This window comes from Malus domestica, chromosome 01, assembly GCF_042453785.1.
Source record: "Malus domestica chromosome 01, GDT2T_hap1".
In the NCBI taxonomy this organism is placed as follows: domain Eukaryota; kingdom Viridiplantae; phylum Streptophyta; class Magnoliopsida; order Rosales; family Rosaceae; genus Malus; species Malus domestica.
The window spans coordinates 17848489-17869992 of record NC_091661.1 but is presented as its reverse complement, the minus strand read 5'-3'; the positions used below and the strand labels follow the sequence as shown (position 1 = coordinate 17869992).

At 37.8% G+C, this 21504-nt stretch overlaps 2 protein-coding genes across 2 annotated transcripts; one reads left to right on the top strand and one right to left on the bottom strand.

Annotated features, from left to right (window-relative positions):
- The first annotated feature begins 9358 nt into the window (after positions 1-9358).
- LOC103417616 (pentatricopeptide repeat-containing protein At3g61520, mitochondrial) lies at positions 9359-11920 on the top strand. Its single transcript, XM_008355787.4, has one exon. The coding sequence runs from the start codon at positions 9415-9417 to the stop codon at positions 11737-11739; it is 2325 nt and encodes a 774-aa protein (XP_008354009.2). The 5' UTR covers positions 9359-9414; the 3' UTR covers positions 11740-11920.
- A 7451-nt stretch (positions 11921-19371) lies between these two features.
- LOC103407953 (WRKY transcription factor 22) lies at positions 19372-21155 on the bottom strand. Its single transcript, XM_029099136.2, has 3 exons — positions 20519-21155; positions 20285-20395; positions 19372-20173 (listed from the first exon to the last, which is right to left on the bottom strand). Exons 1-3 carry the CDS (start codon positions 20977-20979, stop codon positions 19696-19698), a joined length of 1050 nt encoding a protein of 349 aa, XP_028954969.1. The 5' UTR covers positions 20980-21155; the 3' UTR covers positions 19372-19695.
- Positions 21156-21504: the final 349 nt, after the last annotated feature.

Sequence of the window (21504 nt, the reverse complement as noted above, 5' to 3'; positions counted from 1 at the left end):
ATACCGATCTGAACAAGAGAAAATGGAGTTTCGAAGCTCACAACAAATCTGACGGGTTGACAGAAAAATAATAACCAGTCATTCATCATACCTGGATTTCTGGAGTTATACTGCTCCGAGGGATCTCAAATTTGGATATGTTGTAGTTCACAAGCTGAGGAACAACTTCGATGAAGAAAGTATGTTGATCTGAACAAGAGAAAATGGAGTTTCGAAGCTCACAACAAGTCTGACGGATTAACAGAACATTGATGAACAGTTACTCATCATACTTGAATTTCTGAAGTTGTACTACTCCGATGGATCTCAAATTTGGATATGTTGTAGTTCACAAGATAAGGAAAAACTTTCATGAAGACGACTTTGCAATCTGAGCTATAGAGAAAGGTGTTATCTTGCATCCACTCAGGCTGATTAGTGGAAACGAAAAGCAATTCCACCAAAGAAAAGATGAAAAAGAGAGAAAAGCTACTAATTGCACTTGATCTTGTCTAGTCAATAGCATGCAGCATCAAACACACAAAAGTTGGAAATATTTTTAGATAAAGCATATACGAATGTGTGACATCGAAACAAGGATTCGTTACTTTGACAAATTAGTAACACGCGAGACACCTCATTCGGCAACTCTCTTCGCCTGAAGACTTGGGGGACTCCCACCATATGCTACTGCACCTTGATACTCGGCAGTCTCACAACCACTCAGTGACTTGGATTTTTCAAGTCTCCAACCGAGAAGTTTTCCTCACTCGGGAAATTAAGGGAACACTACCTCAAACTACATGCTTCACTCACAAAGCTTCAACAATATAGGTTTCAACAAAAGCAAAAATTCAAAGAACTTTATGAAGAAGGCTTTGGTGTATTTAACACAATATGTTGAAATGAAGCAAAGCTTATTTATTAATATTTTCGATAAGCCACAAATATGTACATATACATGAGTCAAAATAAACAAATAAAAGGGAGCCTTCACAAAGGTTGCTTAGGGGAAGTCTCAGCAGTCGGTAGAGCCCCAGAAAGAGAAAGCACCGGAGGGTGGTTATCCGGAGCCTCAGTACTTGACAAAACCCCAGAAGGAGGAGGCATTGGAGGTTCATCATTTGAAGCTTCATTACCAGGTACAGCCCCAGAGGACGAAGGCAATAAATGCCTTTGGAACAAACCCACAAACCGCTGATGATCAAGTAAAACCTTACCATCAGATTCCTTCATCTGGTCAAGCTTCCTCTTCATGTTTGTAGCATAGTCATGGGCGAGCCGGTGCAACTGCTTATTCTCATGCTTGAGCCCTCTAATCTCCTGTTTGAGACTCATCACTTCAGCAGCCAATGATTCAACTTGGCGGGTTCTAGCAAATAGGCGTTGGGCCATATTAGACACAGAACCTGCACACTGAACACTAAGAGCCAGAGAGTCCTTAACAGCCAACTCATCAGACCGTTTGGAAAGTAGTCTGTTATCTTTGGGAGTGAGAAGGTTCCTGGCCACCACTGCAGCGGTCATATCATTCTTCATCACAGAATCCCCAACGGTAAGAGGACCAGTAGGGGATATGAAGGATGGGCGCCATATGTTGTCTGGAGAAGGCGTGGCTGTCTCTTCTCCAAGGTTCAAGTCAAAACGACGGTCGGAGGGTCCAGACATTTTCAAATGTGTTGAAGAAGGAAGAGGTCAGACAAATCAAGATCTTAGAAGTGCAAGAAATGAGCTTCTACTGGTAGAGATTCAAGTGTGCTGTGGAACTTAATGCCAGCCTCTATAAAAATCTGCACTCGACGGAGCTTCAGAAATCGAAGAGGCGTTTGCTTTCTCAAAAGCTGGGCTGCTCAGAGACCACGAGGGCCGATCTCAGAAATCGAAGAAGCACCTGCTTTTTCAGCCTCGTCAGCACCTGTCACATGCACAATCAGCTTTGCGGAAATTACGGGCACTCTGTCGAAGATTTCTGGTGAAGTAGAAAGCACGTGAATCTTACTGTTCAATCACCGCTCTCCATATGCACCATCAACTCCTCGGGTACCACATATAACTTTGTCAAAGATCTCTGACAAAGTTTAGGCACGAGAATTTCGAAGTTCCAGCTACCCTACTATTACCCATAAGGGTAAAGGAACAGCACCACTGCTTGACAACTGGAAAGTCCCTATGTGTGTCGACCTCCGTGTTTTGCGGCAAGACAGGTTGGCAAGAACGTCCAACCTTTACTCACATTCGAGAAAAGACTCCCAACATAATTACTTTCTCAAAAACCGGAGTAGCACCGCTTTCCGAATCTCGAGAGTCAGATCCTCGACGGGATTGCTTGTTCGAAAACCGAAGAGGCACAACTCTCAGAACTTCGAGAGCCAGATTTCCTTAGATAAAGCTTGTCTGTAATCTTCACACGTAATATCAGCTTTCCAGATACCACATACCACTTTTTCAAAGTGCTCTGACAAAATTAAAACACGTGAAGCTGGCAGCTCCCACTACATTGCTGTGACCAAGAAGGGTAAAGGAATAGCATTACTACTTGTTATTGGGAAATCCCTATATACATTGACCTCCCTCCTCAACGGACAGGCAAACCTGCAAAAATGCTCAACCCTTTCTCGCATTCGAAAAGGCACCCTCAACATAACCTCTCGAAATACTCAGCTTTATTTCCCCCCGATAATACCTCAGCAAATGAGCCACACCAAGAACAAGAGTATCTCATATCATCAGGGTCGAAAGCAAGAGTATTCCATATCATGCTTTCTCCCTGTCTTTGTCTTTGTCCTTGTCCACACCTGCGAGACAAGGAGAATGAGAACAATCAACCGGAAGCCGAAGTCAAACCTCTGATCCTGGGTTGCTTACTTGGAAGTTTGACTGCTTACCTTGTCTGTCACCTCTTTCGGCAGATCTCCTAGTTCGGCGACTTGGGGGACTCCTACTATAGGGTTTGTATCACACTTGACTAAGCCCGAAACTACAACTAAGCTTCAAGTGAAATTGATACATTACCTTGTGCGTCAACATCAGCTAAATACACCATTCCCGGATGGAGGAAAGGTACTTCCAGAGAAGGGCAGATGAAGATCAGACCACACTTCGGTACTTAGAAGTTTCGTGATTATTCAAGGGATTGGATCTTGCAAGTCCCCAACCGAGGAGTTTCCCTCACTCGGGAACTTAGGGGAGCACTGTTTGTACCATACTTGACCAATCCCGAAACTACCGAGCACCGGCCAACGCTATACTGTCAAGGACCCAGAAGAGTTCCCCTCCGACCAGGAGGCCAATCACTACTCGACACGTGTCAAGATTAGAAGCCAATCAGAGCGCAGCACGTGTCAACATCAAGAACCAATCATAACATGACACATGTCAATGTGACAAAGCTACAAGTTTTTCTATAAATAGGGGTCATCCCCCCACAATATTGCCTAATGCCATTTGTGTTAAAATCATTCACAAGAACTCACTAAATTGAGAGCTTGATCCTTTGTACTTGTGTAAGCCCTTCACTACTAATAAGAACTCCTCTACTCCGTGGACGTAGCCAATCTGGGTGAACCACGTACATCCTGTGTTTGCTTCTCTGTCTCTATTCATTTACGTACTTATCCTCACTAGTGACCGAAGCAACCAAGCGAAGGTCACAAAACCTGACACTTTCTGTTGTACCAAAGTCCTCGCTGATTTTGTGCATCAACATGTGTCATACCCGATATCTTAACGGGTCGTGTCATGTAACACCGGTTAAAATAAACGAGTAAAATGACCCGACCCAAAATCGACCAGATAATATTAACAGGTAATATGACCCGAGCCGTTACCCGTTAAGGAAAATATATTTTAAACCAATAAATAATCAAATGAAAAACATAATACTAAATAAGTATATACATATCATATTGTCACATCCAAAATATAAAAACGTAATTTTCTTTTAAGTATATTTTTGCTTACCTAAATTGATTGCTCTAGCCTTTTTCTTTGCAAGATGAAAGTTATCTATTTTCTGTCTGAGTGAGTCACAACCTAGGCAGGTGCCTAGGTGGTCTAGGCGGGCGCCTCAGTAGGTCTAGGCATCATTTCTTAATTTTCAAATGCCAAGGCATTAATCGGAACTGTGGCCAACCGCCTAGCGCCTAGGCGGCGCTAGGTGGGGATTTTTAGAACAGTTCCTATAACTACCTAAGCCATTAAATATCATTAAGTAACATGAAACAACATTAAACAATATTAAACAACATTAAATAACATTAAGTAACATTAAACAACATAAAAAAAACATGGGTTCTTTAGAAAAAGACCCTTGAAACTCTTATTTTCCAAACAAAAACCCACCTAATATTAAATATGCAAATAAAACCCAAATTTCAAATAGAGTACCATGTAGACAAATATGTAACCAATTATTATCACATATTTACAACTTATGCCACAAAACCCTAATTATGTCAATAAATATTATTACTCACCCTAATTATGATTAGTAATTAACCCCATATGGAAAAGTTCACCTTTCTTGTATGGTAAATATTAGGAATATATATATATATATATATATATATATATATATTAATTTAGCCATGTTCATAAACAATTATGGGCAAATTTTTCATATGAAAAAAAAAATCCTTTGGACAATCAGTTATTTTGCATCAAATAATATTGTTGGATAAAAAACAATAAAGAACCAATTAATATTCTTTTATGTTGTAGGTAAATTATTTTACCTAGATTATTACATACATTAGGCATTTTTTGTTTGTTATCATATATGCTTGTTAAAAATAATTTATCTATATTTATATGTAAAATATAAGTAAATTAATTTTGAATCAAATAGCATTTATTTTGTAGGTAAATTAAAATAGTAGTTCCATTATTTTGGTAAAGTTAAACAGTGCCTAAATTATTTCGTAAGAATTAAACCAAGACAAATTATCTCTACTAAAATAAAACAGTAGATACATTATTTTCTTTTAGGATTAAACAATAGGTAAATTATATTGTAGGTACATTATGTTTGTAATATAAAAAAAAGAAATTGAAATTTATAAACAAAAAGTAGTAGATATATTATTTTTTTAATCAAATTTCCTTTATTTGTAGGTGAATTATTTTCATGCATTATTATATATATTGGGCACATTTTACTACTAATATATATGTGTGCAATAATTTACCTATATTATTATATAAAATATAGATAAATTTATTTTGAAATCAAATAACATTTTTTATTTTATAAGTAAATTATTTTACATGTATCATTACATATACAGGGAAAATTTATTACTAATACACATGTCCAAATAATTTACCTATATTTTTTAAATATAGCTAAATTATTTTATAGTGCCCTTTCATATTTTCATTTGGTAAAAAAATGACAAGATTAAATTAAAATTGTCTAATTTTATGCAAATTTGAAAAACAATTACGAAGGAAAGTATAACATTATTAGTTCTTTTTTTCCTTAACATACAATTTGTTATGACATATTATTATTTTAAACATTAATGCATTTTTTTTCCATTAATCTCTCCTTTCAAATTTGCATAGATTTAAATGTTTACATTAAAACGGTAATTAGGGGTATTTTAGGCATCTGCAAAATGTAAAATGTGTAAAGGCAAACAAAATTAATGAATTTGCTTATGTGGAGCCTAGTCATTGGGTTTTATTCAGATAAAAAGACTATGTCGGGTTTTATGTAAAGAAACTTGAGTTTCAGGGGCTAAAGTCATATTTTCAGAAAAAACATTTAACAACATGAAACTTAAGTAACATTTTTAAAAACATTTAACAACATAAAACTTAAACGTCTACTCGATGCTTCTTTTGGCCCAAAGATGTGCAATAAGATCCTGTTCTAGGTACTTGTTTGTGGCAAGGGAACATAACATCCTATGGCGCCTCATGTACTCATTTAAAGAGATATTACCAGTTCTTGGATTCAAAGGCAAATTAGGCCCATCATATAATTTTGCATAAGCCCTTCTTGACCTATTTGGATCCTCTTGGTCGTCATCAGACTCTCCATCAATATACCCATCTCGTTCATCCTCTACAATCATGTTGTGTAACATGATGCAAGACATAATTATGGAGTCCAAATTTTCTCGACTCCACCCTCCTGTCGGTTCCTTAATGATCTTCCACCACGCTTATAGAATACCAAAAGCTCTCTCAACATCTTTCCGGTATGCCTCTTGGTGTAAGGTAAACCACTTTTCGGCTTCATTCACAAGGTTTGCAATTGCTTGGACAAGTGTCACCCACTTAGGTAGATGCATATGCCAAGAAATACCCCATGTTGTATTGATGCCCGTTGATGTAGTAGTCAAGTTAAGGTGATTTACCCTCCGTCATGTTATTGAATAGGGGTGAACAACCAAGAACTATAATATCATTTTGGGATTTTGGGACTCCAAAGAAAGCATGCCAGATCCATGTGCCAAATGACGCAACCGCCTCTAACATAATTGTTGGCTTTCTCGATCTTCCGCTAAAGCCTCATTGTCATCCGGTGGGACAGTTCTTCCACTGCCAATGCATGCAATCTAATGACCCTATCATGCCCGGAAAGCCATGAATTTCAGTTTTGTGAATGAGCCACTCTAGATCTGCTTGATTTGGTTGACGGAGGTACTCCTCTTTGTAAAGTTGAACAACTGTTTCACAGAATTCAGCAAGAGTATCAAGGCATATAGACTCAGACATACCATATATATCATCCATCACATCAGCTTGGGAGGCATAGGCCAGCATTCAAAGTGTAATAGTAACCTTCTAATGAGGTGAGAAACCAAAGCATCCTGTTTTGTCCAGTTTCTATCAAAAGCATGGATTGACATGTTGGACATCATGAAGTACACGCTCGAAGACATGATGCTTCATCCCGAAGCGACGTCTGAATCCTTTTTGTTGTACACTGAGTTGGGGTTGAAGTAGTTGTTCATAAGATTCAGATGCACCATCTCTCTATTTCATGGCTTGTAACCGCAACCAGCAATAGAACCACCTCATTAAGGTTGTTCTTCAGTTGCCTAACAAGCCATGACCACAGCCATGGCTGCCATATATGATGTATTGCGCCATGCTTCATTTTCTTCATCGAACTCCTCATCTTCTCGCCTTATCTGCCCCCATTTATCTTCCAATTCGGAATTGGAAGAGGACCCCCAGTTGGAACCCGAAGAGGATCCAAAGTTGCAATTCATTGCAAACTTGAATTAAAAGAGATTTAATTGAAGGAGATTAAATTGAAAGAGATATTAAAGAGGGCAAAGCTGAAGGTGTGTGAATTATAAGCCAATATCCACCCTATTTATGGACATTGGAAGGTGAAGATAAGAAGTATCACGCAGATAAAAATCCTATAAAATTTTCACATAACCAATTACATCTCGACATATGGCACTCGAAATCCTATCCGAAAAATTATTGAGATTACGTATCAACAAGAAATCTGGAGAGTTACTCACAGATTGATAGATGGCACTCGAAATCCGAGACCTAAAATTATTTAGATTCCTTATCGACAAGAAATCTGCAAAGTTACTCACATATCGACACGTGACACTCGAAATCTGAGACGTAAAATTATTAGTATTCCTTATCGACAAGAAATCTGCAAAGGTACTCACACATAGACACGTGGCACTCGAAATCCGAGACGTAAAATTATTGAGATTCCATCTCGAAAAATTATTTACAATCCATAACATAAAATTATTGAGGTAGTTTAATTTAAGAAACCATATTAATTCAATTAAAATAATAAATTATGTTTAGCCCTATGGTCATTTGGCCCCCTTGGTTGGAGATGATTTTCTGTCGCATAGCTATGTTTGGCCTATTGCCCTCTAGCCCCTCAGTTGGAGATGGTAAGGCCATCTCCGACCGAAGGCTAGCCAAATGGCTCGTTTTAGCTCTCTGGCCCTCCAAGAAATTAATATTTTAATGAACAGTGCAGGGCCATATTTTTTACCATCTCCAACCGAGAGCCAAAGGGCTATAGGGCTCGTTTTAGCATTGTCACAAAAAACCGTCTCCAACCGAGGGCCAAAGAGTAAAGTATGAACTGTGAAGAATTGAAATAAAATAAGGTAAGATAGTATGGAATGATGAAAAATATGTGAGAAATGGTATAGGAAAAAATTAGAAATTAAAAAAAAAAAGTCCAAAAAAAAAAAAGGTTGCGGGGCATAAAAACAAAAAGCAGACTGGGACCCAAAAATAAAACCTAAGCCCTAAACTCTAAAGTGGGCTAGGCAAATGGAAAAGAACAAAAAAAAAGGGTTGGAATGGAAAAGAACAAAAAAATATTGAAATTGGGCTAGCTAGTGGGCTAGCTGGCTGGCTGGTTGAAAATGGCCAGCCAGTTGGCCCTTTGGCCCTTTTTGTCCAGTGGGGCCCATGAGCTCTTTGGCCTGGCCCTCGGTTAGAGACGATTTTCAGGTTATTTTCGGTCCTCCGTCCCTCCAGACCTTTCAGTTAGAGATGGCCTAAGAAAAATGATCTGACACTGTTCATTAAAATATTAATTTCTTTTAGGGCTATAGGGCCAAAAAGAGCCATCTGGCCCTCATTCGATTAGAGATGACCTTAGAGACAAAGTATTGAAATATGGCCTATTTTTTCAAACTCGTAAATATAAAACTAACCAAAATTGATGTTCCAAAGACTAAATTGCCCTGAGACTAAAACCTTCTCTTCTCTTCTAACTTCCGTTGTTCCTCATCTCTAAACTCCTTATCTCCATTTCAATAATTGAATTTTCCTACTCGAGGTCTCGAATACCTCTCCCAGACTCGCACATCACTCAATGACTACTCTATTACAGCTCGGGTAGCAATCGTAAAATTCATCGTGTAGCAAAGGGCGTTAACTGTGGGGTTTGCAGTAAGAAAAAAAAAGTGACACTTGCTTGGCCCTAGTGATCAATGTACCGATCTATTGGTTTAATTGCTTTTGAGTAGAGATAATAGAGTAGTGCGATGGTGCCTAGACCTTGATGGTTTAACAATGGCGATGAGGTTCAAAGTGAATAAAATCACAATGTTGGGAGGAAGAGAGAGTTTTATTCTAAAGATAACTAAAGTTTTTTTAACATTAATTTTGATTAGTGTTATAAAATTGGAAAAATTAGGTTATATTTCAGTAAGTGCTTTTTTTTATTAGTGTACAACGATATATTTTACGCTAAGAAATAGAGAGTTCGACTAAACCACATAATGGGCAACCTAATTTGGCATCGAATTCATCATCCACGAGATCCAAACCTAAAACTTCTCACTTACAAGTAAATAGAAATATCACCAGATTAATGACTTCATTAAGTTCTCTTTAAATTGACTCTATTTTCAAATTTCCCAATCCATTGTCTTCTTAAACCCAAAACCTCTTTCAAATCTCCCCCAAAACAAAATGAACCAACCAACACTCTCTACCTCAAAGCACCTCCTTAACCCCCAATCCTCCAATACCCGATCCTACTTCGTCCTCCTCCTCCTCAACCACCACTTCTCTACCGATTCCGATCCCAACCCCAAACCCAAACCGAGCAAACAACCCCAAGAAGATGTCTCGCTAGTAACCCAAGTTGTCCAACTCCTCCAATCCAATGAAAAAGACTGGAACTTGGACCAGCTCCGCCACCTCCTCTTCTCGGACACCACCACCGCTCCTTCTCCTCGCTCTCTCTTCCATATCACTCGCCGCCTCGAAACTTCCTCCAAAGCCCTCAAGTTCTTCGACTACGTTTCCGAGAATGTGGCAACCTCACCAGACTCGGCGGCGGCGACGGCCTCGCTCTCGTCGTCATTCCAGGCCGTTCTCGAGCTCACTAAGCGAGAACCCAACTCGCGAACCAGGCTTTTCGACATGTATAAGATGGCAAAAGAGCGGAACATCCCGGTTAATATGGGCGCCGCTGTTCTGCTAGTTCGATCCCTCGGCTTTGCTGGTATGGTTGATGAGGCGGTCAATGTGTTTAACGGTCTGGACCCTGCTTTGAAGAACACCCATCTTCGCAATGTGGTGATTGATGTGCTGTTGAAATGGGGACGGGTCGATGATGCACTGAAGGTGCTCGACAAAATGTTTGATCCAAATGCAGAGTTCCGGGTCGACAGTGTTACTGGTGATATTGTGCTTTCCTCTTTGCTGAAGAGAGAGCAGCGTGGGAGGAGGGTCAGCGATGAGGACATTGTGGGTTTGGTGCAGAAATTTGGTGAGCATGGTGTGTTCCCTGATAGTTTGAAACTTACGAAATTGATCACTTCGTTATGTCGGAACAGGAACACTAATCGGGCTTGGGATGTTTTACAGTACGTTATTAATTCTGGTGGTGCTGTAGAAACTGCTTGTTGCAATGCGCTTTTGACAGGTTTGGGAAGAGTTAATGATTTTAAGAGGATGAATGTGCTTATGGTAAAGATGAAAGAAATGGACATTCTTCCCGATGTTGTAACTATCGGTATTGTCATTAACTTTTTGTGCAAGTCAAGGAGGGTGGATGAGGCCTTGGAGTTGTTTGAAAGGATGAGTGGAGGAGGAGAGAAAACTGATGGGATTTCAGCTGAACCCGATGAGATCATGTACAACACTCTGATTGATGGACTTTGTAAAGTGGGAAGGCAAGAAGAAGGATTACGTCTGATGGAAAAAATGAGATTGCAAAAGGGCTGTGCACCTAATACTGTTACCTACAATAGTTTGATTGACGGTTTCAACAAGGTTGGGGACATCAAGAGGGGTCGTGAGCTCTATGATCAAATGAAGGAGGAAGGTATACCACCAAGTGTAGTTACTCTCAATACTTTGGTTGATGGTCTGTGTAGACATGGAAGGATGAACAGTGCAATTGAGTTCCTTAATGAAATGCAGAGGGATGGTCTGAAAGGCAATGTCACGACTTACACAACGTTAATCAGTTCCTTTTGTAATGTAAACAATATTGGCATGGCAATGGAACTGTTTGAGCAAATGTTAAGTTCTGGATGCTCCACAGATGCAAAAGTTTATTACTGCATGATCTCTGGTTTAAGCCAAGCTGGAAGGATGGATGATGCCAGCTTTGTTGTATCAAAGTTGAAGGACGCCGGGTTCTCCCTGGATGTCGTTGCCTTCAATGTTTTGATTAATGGGTTCTGCAAGACAAAAAAACTCGAGAAGGTGCATGAGATGATCGAGGAAATGGAGACAGTTGGAGTAAAGCCTGATAGCATCACATACAACACGTTGATTTCGTATTTGTGCTCAGCTGGGGAACTTACAATTGCTGATAAAGTACTGAGCAAGATGATAAACGAGGGTCTTGTTCCCACTGTTATCACTTTTGGATCATTGATACATGCATATTGCTTGAAGGGCGATATAAACAAAGCCATGAAGATCTTCAGAGACATGGGTTCTAAGTCGAGTGCTCCTCCCAACACAGTAGTATACAACATCTTAATAGATTCTTTGTGCAAGAATAATCAAGTGGAATTCGCTCTTTCGTTGATGGATAGTATGAAAGATAAGGGAGTGAGGCCTAATACCTTGACATTCAATGCCATGTTCAAAGGTCTTAGGGAGAATAATTTGTTGCAGAAAGCATTTCAGTTAATGGATCAAATGGTTGAACAGGCTTGTAATCCGGATTATATAACCATGGAGATTCTCACCGAATGGCTTTCTGCTGTTGGTGAAACCGAAAAGTTGAGAAGGTTTGTGCAAGGATATGACATTGCTGCTTCCACTGCATAGAGTATCTGCAATGACGTAAGGAGGCGAGCATCGATTTTAGATTGTCAGCCGTTCTCAGGAGAAAGCATAACTGCTTAACTGAGTCTCTGTTGCTGCAGCATCTTTCATGTCCTTGTATGAAATACACTTTTGGTTGTTTCCATTTCTTGCATTCTTAATAAATTTATTGATTTTCTGTAAACCCTATTGATCCTGTGTTGATATCTTGTGATTGTATATCGTATGATCCGATTTTTCTAAACACGAATGCGTATGAAACTAAAGTGGCGCTATGACGCTCAATGGGCGAAAGTACCACTCCACGGGGAATAATGATGAGTACGTATTTTTACTGTAGCCGGACCGGACAATCATGTCCGAACAAATGTTATGCTTTTCTATGACCAGTGTACCTGCAGAAACATGGCAAAGGGGGGAGATTCCTTTTTCTGCATATAATTACATCTTTTTTGTGTAACGTGGGTAATTATTGAAAAGCAGCGTTGACACTTTGATAAAATATGAGTGGATTTTGGTGAATCCAAGTCCATGTTGAACGGTTGAACACTGATTACAATACAAATCAAATCTGGTAGCTTCTCATTTTCTTTTAAATTTTGGGTGATGCTATTCACACACTCATATTTACCTTTTACACACTCCTCTTAATTTTCGGCCGTCAAGTGGAATGAATTGGAAAAGATCAAGATAAGAATTAACAAAGGCGTGTGAAAGGTAAAAATAGAAAATTTAAGAGAATGTGGGCGAGCATAAGCTGCAGTGACCGACTGACCCAATGGCTTATGCTCGTCCTAAATATCGTAGAAGAAGTTGTATTTATGTTGTTTTGAAAAACAACTTCTAACAAGATGGCTCGAAGCAAGCAAAGTTTTACAGCCGAAGCTTGAACAAACAACTTGATTCCGGGAAACCCCCCCCCCCCCCCCCCCCAAGTAACTAAGATAAACAACGTAAAAAAAGCACCAATTTCTGTAATGGTTCCGGAAAAGCAAAGAAAAAGGGGATGTATGTGAATAACAATTACCTTTACTATTTACCATTTCAAAATGAGAGGTTGCTAACATATTGCTCCATTGCAAAACTCCACTTTTCAGTTGGACGAGTTCATAATTTTCCCTTTGCACTTTCTTATCGTTAAATTAGCCCTTTTGTCTACTCACAATCCAACTATGTTTTAAATATTCTTGGTGTTTAATTTTTAGGAAAACTAATGAAAAGGGCTTGAAAACTTTGAGTTTTAATGATAAGGACAAAATAAAAGGTAAAGTGAATAGTACCAGGATTGACTTTTTAGTGTAAAAATGTGGTTTTTTGTTAAAGTGAACAGTACCGAGTGCTTTTCGTTAAAGTTCCTTTAATTTTTTAGAGTACACAACAAATTTTAATGCCACTAGCTAAAAATATTAGAAAATGTTAAAAAGATTACATTTTTGTACTACATTGATGTAACATTTGACGTGGAAAGTAATGTCCACATATCAAGTTAGTTAATAAATTTGTCTCATTGGATATTCACTGTGTTAATGCTGGGCACTTTTAGGCCTACAAGAAAGTGCCCACATGGAAAGAAGCCATGAAGAGCCCAAGGTAAAGTCAAAGCCCATAGGAGACCAAGCTGCCCAAGGTCCAATGGGCTTAGAAAAGAACACGTCCAAGCAGTGGCGGAGCCACCCTAAGACTAGGGTAGGCTCAGGCCTATCCTCAAATTATTTTTTCGTGACAACCTCTACTATCATTAATTACCACTATAAATTTGAAGTTGTAATTGAATTGGTTAGTCCAATTAATTTCAATCCAAAAAATAAAAAGATTTAAATTTTTTATATTAAAAGTTTGAAACTATAGTTCTAGACTAATATTAGTTGCTCATATTCTCTGTTTCTTACCTATATACAATTTTTCTCTTTGCTTGCAGACTATTATTTTGGTTAATTTCTTATTTTCCTCTATTATATTATATATGAAATCAAAAAGAGAAAAATATTTCCTTTTTTCAAATTAGCACAAAAAACCCTTCAAATGCTCTCATGCCTTGATGTTTTTAGTAAAATGTTCTCTTGGTCACTATGAGAAAAAATAAATACATGATCAGTTACTTTTGAATTTGATATCAAGACTGAAGAATAAAAGGATGTGCTTTTAATAATGTTTTATTTTCAACTCTTGATATAGTTGACCATGTATAATAAAGAATAAATGCATAATCACTCTCACCTTTGAATTTGATACCAAAGCGACCAAAAGAACGAGCTAGTTTCTATATATATTATGTCCATTTTGATCTAAAGTGTGCCTTTCCTAACATGAATTTCTGGCTTCGCCACTGCGTCCGAGCGTCGAAAGCCAACAACCTGGCAAACATCGACCAACCAGGGTATATGCTTGCTGGCCTCCAAAAGCACGTGGGCAGACTGACACCTTTAGGCATAACCAAGGCTGATCTGGAAGCTCAGTCCACTTTTCTCTTGGAATGCATGCTACCAACTGGATACCTATCACTTCACTACCGAATATCAATTGGCAGGTGAAAGGATGTCAGTAAGCTAATCTACGAAGGGTGGCACATCAAATGCACACTGATATGATATAAATATATGATATCCCTAACATTACTAAGAGGTTTAGGCTTCACCACAAACTAATTAGTAATATGTGGAGTGGCTCAACTTCTTACAAGTCTTTGTTAAGCTCGATCCGTCTCCAACGTGGGACTTCGCCTTACACATCCTTACAAAAATCTAAGTCGACAAAATCTAACGTCAATCCAACATTGAACTTATTTATTTGGACGTCAATTAATACATTTATCCTTTTTCTTCTTTTCATAAATGAGTTCAGTTGAACTGGCACCGAAGTTTGCCAAATATATAATTGCCATCGGAGATGATAAACCTCCAAAAAGTTTTTCGATGCGTTAAACATAAAATTTTTAGCTGTTTCTGAACAAAAAATGGTGCAAGTTTTGGGGACTTTAGGCAAAATTAATATTAGACAATTTCCGTTAAAAAAAGAAAATTTTACGTGTAAGGGTAACTTTATGGGAACTCCACATTTACAAGATTCATTTCAAGCAATAATCAATCAAAACCCACTGGTATTTTTACGAAAAACAAACGTTGTTAACATTATGTATGGGGGCCGTTTGTAACCATTTTGTTTTTTCAATTTGTTTCCGCTTTTATTTTTAAATTGAAATTTTGTTTGGTAACTACCTCAATTTTCAATTTACAAAAAGATAAAAGCCAACAAATACTTTCTTGAGTTTTCACTTTTTGGTTTCCATTTTACATTTTTAAAAGGAAAACTTTAGATGCAGTTCTTAGCTATGAATATTCTTTGATTGAAACCTTGTTGGTTTTCAATTTTTGATCGAAGTCCTTGAAATTAATGTGATAATTTATTTCTATGTATGTTACTATAAATTAAAAATTAAAAATTATAGTTGTTTAGATAAATGAGATTTTAAATAAAAAACCATAATTTGTGGGATTAAAAATATTAAAATATAAATATACTATTGTGTGTGTGTGTGTATAAACATGGGTACATTCATCAAAATTAACCAAAAAATTATTGTATCAAAACATGGGTACATTCTTCAAAATCACAAAAAAAAAAAAAAAAAGATATTGGGCTTAATAACATTAGTAAATTTCTTCAATTAAACTTGACATGGAAACATTTTAAAATCAAAGAAAAAAGAATGTACCCATATAAGTTTAAAAATAGATTACAAAAAAATTAAATAGATTTTATATATAAAAAAAATGGTACATTTTATGACACCCCTTACCTAAATCAAGGCGTGCTGGTCGTCACGTGGGAGTGACGTAACCATGTGCACAATGCAGAAGCAAGAAAGATATAAGGGAAATACGAATGAATAAAACCCAAACTACTAGCAGTACTAGCTAAGATAAAGTGCTAATGCGAGGTTAAATGTGAAATACACAACCAGAGCATAAATATCTTAGATGTAGTCAAGCAGGACAAGTACTAATTATACAACACCTAAAGGGATCCTACATTAATGATGTTCTGTTAGAACCACCGTCGAAATCCTCGTGATCCACCAAGCACTTCTACCTAAAACCTGGAGGGGCGCAAAACAGAAAGTGTGAATGGGCAAAAACAAGGCTTTTCAAATCATTTCATTTCTCAAAAGTTATAACCCCTCGCCGTAAAACCTGTATAATTTCCCAGAAAATAATAGTGATAATAAGCTGTATCAGAAATCATACTCAACATGAAAATCCATAGAAGTATATCATGCCAAAGTATCTCAATGCAATGCTATAAGTAATCCAGGTAAAATATATCAATGTCAAATATTGCATCAGCCAAATCCCTCTAACTTAAACTGCAAAGCTGAATATATATAGCTCATAACCAATCTCAATCATATCAAATCAAATCCATTTCCTGCACACGAGTCGGAACCACCTCAAGTGGCCTGTACAACAAGACTAGGTGTAAAATAAATATGCTCTAGTGCTACGATCACGTGAAGGTTGTGCAAATAATCGCGGGTCACCTACAAGTTGGAACCACCTAAAGTGGTATGTACGACAAGCTTGTGCACCTAACTTGGATCCAAGGTGAGCATATGGTGCAGGAGGTAAACATCACGTGAATGACTGTACCCTAACTCTGGGCAGGAGCACTAACACCGGGGTGCATGTTTATGAGCTCTCAATACATCACATCATATCTCACATAACTGAAGTAACCTCAACTGTTAATTTATGAACTTACCTGGCACTTACCTGTGCGTCCGCAACACCAATCATAAATATATGCAACTACTAATGCATAAATAAAATAGGCAAATACTTTGCATGGAATTTCAAAACGTATAATCATTCAATTTCATTTTCTGAGAAAAACTCAAGTATATAGGTATATACAGAAAACCAAAAGCCCACTCACTGATATGTCGAAAGGTTGTAGCCCTCGAGCCTCGATTGATGGCTCTTGTCCTCAGGATAAGTCTCACTTATATGCGAAATAACTGAATAAACGTTATTTTAAGCACATACGCAAAACTAGGAAATAACTTCTCATACAATGCTCAAATGAGGTATTTGAATATACCACCATGATCTACTCAACCTCAGGAACATCTCCATATTTTTAGAAAAAAATTCTGACTTCCCACGCGCCGGCCAAGGCACAGCCAGAAACGCCCCCACGTGTGACTAAACCCTAACTAAAACTTAACTGCAATTAGGAATATTCCTTAAAACCTTAACATAAATTAACGACGTTACCTGACGCCGTTAGAATATTCCGTCAAACTTGACGGAATATTCCCTTCTCCTTCCTTGGTTCGCTGGAGTCCGACGCAGGTCGCTGCTGCACTCGCTGGTTTCTGGAAAAATTTTAAAAGCTTCATATCTCCTTCGATTCTCAACCAAAATTCACAAAATTTATACCAAATTGAAGCTTAGGATGAGAAGAACATATTCATACCACTTTGGAGACCTAAAACCAACAGAAAGTCGCCTGAAAAACCTTCGATATTTCGGCCAAACATGCAACTCGCTAAACCTAGGATTCTTGACGTCCAAAACACTTCGTTTTCCTTCTCCAAGCTTCACGGAGACGTCCTAAGGCTCACTAGCAGCTTAAAATCTCCTAAAAACTTCACATGAACAGTGCATTAAAACTGAGATTTCTGGTTCTCGGGAAAACAAGGTCTTCACTTCAAACTAAAGGCATGGATGACCATCTAGACTCACGAGGAACACAAAAACACCCTCTTCGACGTCGAATAGTGAAGATAGGGTCTGGTTTGGGTGTTGTCTGTACGAGTGTACGGAAAATGGAAGAAAACCGAGAGAGAAGAGAGAGAGAGAGTTAACGGGAAAGGGTTGGTGTGTGTGTGGTCCAGATTGGTCCCCAACCAAAGACAAATAACTTTAAAAAAAAATCTAGTTGGGTTCAATCATTTAGGAAATGAACTTAATTGGTCCAAAACCTTAGGTTAATTCACAACACAACCAAACGCTCAAAGGCATTTTAGACTTTTCACACCACCGCTAAAAAAATAATTCGGGACAGGCTATCACATTTTACATAATAACAAATTGGTATATTTAAGAATGAGTACATTTTAAGATTAAAAATTTGAAAAAATTACATGAATGGGTACATATAATTAGCATGGGTACATTTGAAAAAATAAAAAATGGGTACAAATAATTTTTTTTTAAAAGGTACAATTACAAATAAAACTTTAAAAAATTTGGGCACAAAAAGAAATTAATATATGGGTAAAAATTCAAACTAAAAAGAAAATTGGTACAAATTAAAAAAGGGTTGCAAATTAAAAATGGATACAAACTAAAACTAAAAATATATGATACAAAAATTTAGTCATAAATATAAATATACTAATTGTAATATTTTTAACATTAAATGAATATATTTAGAAACAAAAAATATTTTATTATTGAAATAATTAATGATGTTATTAATACCCAAGGACCTTGATAAAAAATTGACAAGGAATAGGATTTTAATCAATGGAGTAGTAAAAGGAAAGATGAGAACCTAATTTCTCCTTTTTAAAAACTGAAAACTGAAAGTAGGTACCAAACAAGATTTTAAGTTTTCATTTTTTTTATAAAGTGAAAACTAAAATTTGAAAACTAAAAACGATTTTGTCTAGTAACATTCACTCTTCAATTTATTGAGAAGCAAAACCATAATTTATGTTACTTATGAATATTAAGGTTTTTTTAAGCCAAAATTGCCCCTAAGATTTGCATAACTCATCACTTTGGTCCATGAGATTGAAATGATTAGAAGTGGTCCATGAGTTTGTCCACCATCAATCACTTTGGTCATTCTTTGAAAAATTATGTTAAATAAAGACCAAATGACAAAAATACCTCAACTTAATAAACAATGAGCTAAAATGATTTGACAGAAATTGAAGGTATTTTTGTCATTTTATATTTATTAATGGAGATTTTTCAAGAAATGACTAAAATGATTGATAATGAACAAACTCAGTGATTATTTCTATTGATTTCAAATTTCAAGAATCAAAATGAAGAGTTATGTAAATCTCATTGATGATTTTAGCTAAAAAGCCGAATATTAATCACTTTGGGTCTTCAAGCCCAAACCCGTACTCTCTTCATGTGAACCACAAAGCACAAAACTTGCAATTGACATTTAGCCACGATTGGGTTATGTCCGTTGCTAAAGCTGTGCATGATGTTGATAGTTCATTAATATTAGCTCCAATAAGACGATATTTGTTTATATCCCAATTGGACTTTCTACAATTCTGTGGAAGTTCGGTTGCAAGCTTGGATTAATCGAGCCGTTAAAACATCAAACAAATCAACATGAAAAACAAAAAATTTGGAGCCAAACTGGCTTTTGGATATTGGTATCAAATTGGCTTTTCGACCAAGCCAACCATGTCACACACCAAGAACTATGAAGCCATTTGCATATTTTTGGGGGAGCAAATATCTAATTAGTTCTAAATTATGCGGTTATATGAAGGGAAACTCGAATGCAGGTACATAGAGATAGCACAACTATAATTAACTTAGTTCTCACGCCTTTTACATCTAATAAAATAAGATTTCAATTGGTATAAAAACAAAATAGTAACCAACATCAAACTAATCACTTCCATTAACTTTACCCAAAGTTCAAACCAAAAACCAATCAACAAATAAAAAGATAATTAATTGACTAATCTAGAAAACTACAAGCCTTTTCACCCCTACTATCATATTGTTAATCAAGATTCCCACCCATAGTTACACCCACTGTACTCTCTCTCTCTCTCTCTCCCTCCCTCTCACTCACCACCAACAAATATAGAGTCAAAAATACCCCCAGAGGAAAAAGAGAATTGGTTTTTTTTCCTTTTTTCTTTTTTTCAGTATTTTTGTTTTCTTCACAAAAGAGCTGACTTTTCTTGGCGAATCAGATACTACCAGCGGCAGTGGCAGCACTACTAGAAATCCAAGGCATGCCGAAGCTCCCCGTCGAGTGATCGGAAAAGTAATCTCCGGCTAGACCGTCCAGCCCAACAAAGAAATCGTCACTCACGACCGAGTCGCACATCCCCAACAACTCGTCTTCCTCGTCGGTAATCAAAGGACTCCCCTTCTCTTCCTTGCAGCTGCTTTCCACGGTCGTACTCTGAGGTGCAACGACAGGCTCCTCGTCCGCGGAGGCCGAGGTTGTCGGAGAAGCGGGTTTCGCAGAGTCACCCCGCGTGGCGGTTTGTGGCGAGAAGGGCTTCTGGCGCGTGGAGCCGGCGAGCGAGTTGCGGTGAGTTGGGGCCGGGTGGTTGTGCTCCCCCGTGTAGGTGACTATGAACATATTCGGGTCGGATCTGTTCCGCTCCACTTGCTTCCGGGCCATACAACCCTTCGAGCTGCTGCATCTGTAATATCCCCTGATTTTTGTTCCCAAAAAAAAAAGAAAATTAGAAATTTTAGTAAAATAACTAAAATTCATTTAACTTAATGTTTTGAGAAAAATTATATGAAAGAAATGGAAAACCAACCTCGGATATGGGGAACCCTTGATGGGTTTTTGGCCGTACTTCCGCCATGCCCATATGTCTGAAGAGAGGGCCTCCACCGGAACTTGGCACACTTTTTTAAGCTGGTTCTTTCTGAAATGGTACGAAAAATCGTGAATAAATGAAATTATTAAATAGCGCAAATTACGAGATGGGTATCTTTCAAAATTCGATCTTTTTGAAGTTTTGAGACAAAAACTGAGTGGAAAATTGTACCTTTTTTTGGATCGTGCGGTGGTGGTTGTGGTGGTGGTGGAAGATGATGGCTTGGAGTGCTGGGTTTGTTGTTGTTGGTGTATGGGATGCCTTGGATCTTTGGGTGTGGTCAGAGGAGAGAGAGAAGTCAAAGGAGAGAGAGTGGGTGGTGTGATTTGTGGGGAGGAGAGGGAAGGCTGAGATTTGGGGAAGAAAGGCTTGTAAAGCTCATGCAATTCTTCAATGGCATTTCTGGGTTTAATGATGGGATCTGGAAGTGGGAGAGAGAAGAGGAGTTGCTGTTGTGGGGAAGTTGGACCAAATGAAGAGAAGGAAGCAGCTGCTGGGTTTGAATGGAAGCCGGAGATGTTGAAACTTGCGGTGGCAGCGGTGGAGGGAGTTCTGGTTGATGATGTGGTGGTAGTGGCGGTGGCGGTGGAGCAGCCTCGGACCACCGCTTGAAGATCCCAATCGTCCTCCATTAGAAGAGAGAGAGACAAGGTTTCTGAATCTGTACCTTGTGTCTGCTAGCTATCACTGTTTGAGGACAGAGAAAAGAAGTAGAGAGACAAAAGAAGGCGCTGACTTTTTATTGGTAAGAGAGAGAGAGACGATAGGATGTAATGAGAGAGAGGAATTATATAAACAATGTATTTATAGAGAGAGAGAATGATTTTGATACACAAAAGTCTAAAGTGGCAAAAACAAGTGGTTTTCCTAGTGAGAGAAAGGGGGAGGAGAGAGACAGAGAGAAGGCATCTCTATGCATTTATGTTGCCCTTGGAAATAATATTTTAAATAAATTGGGAAAAATGTAAATTGAAAAATGAAAGGAAAAGTGGTTTTCGGTTTCTGGGTTGACTTACGAAATGTCAAAGCGGGTTTTGATTAAGAAAAATTCCACACGGTGTCTAGGGAGTGGAGCTCGTGAGTTTTACCGACAAAAAAAAGATAGAGATAAATAAATAAATTGATTTTTTAATTTAATTTAAAATAAAATAATATAA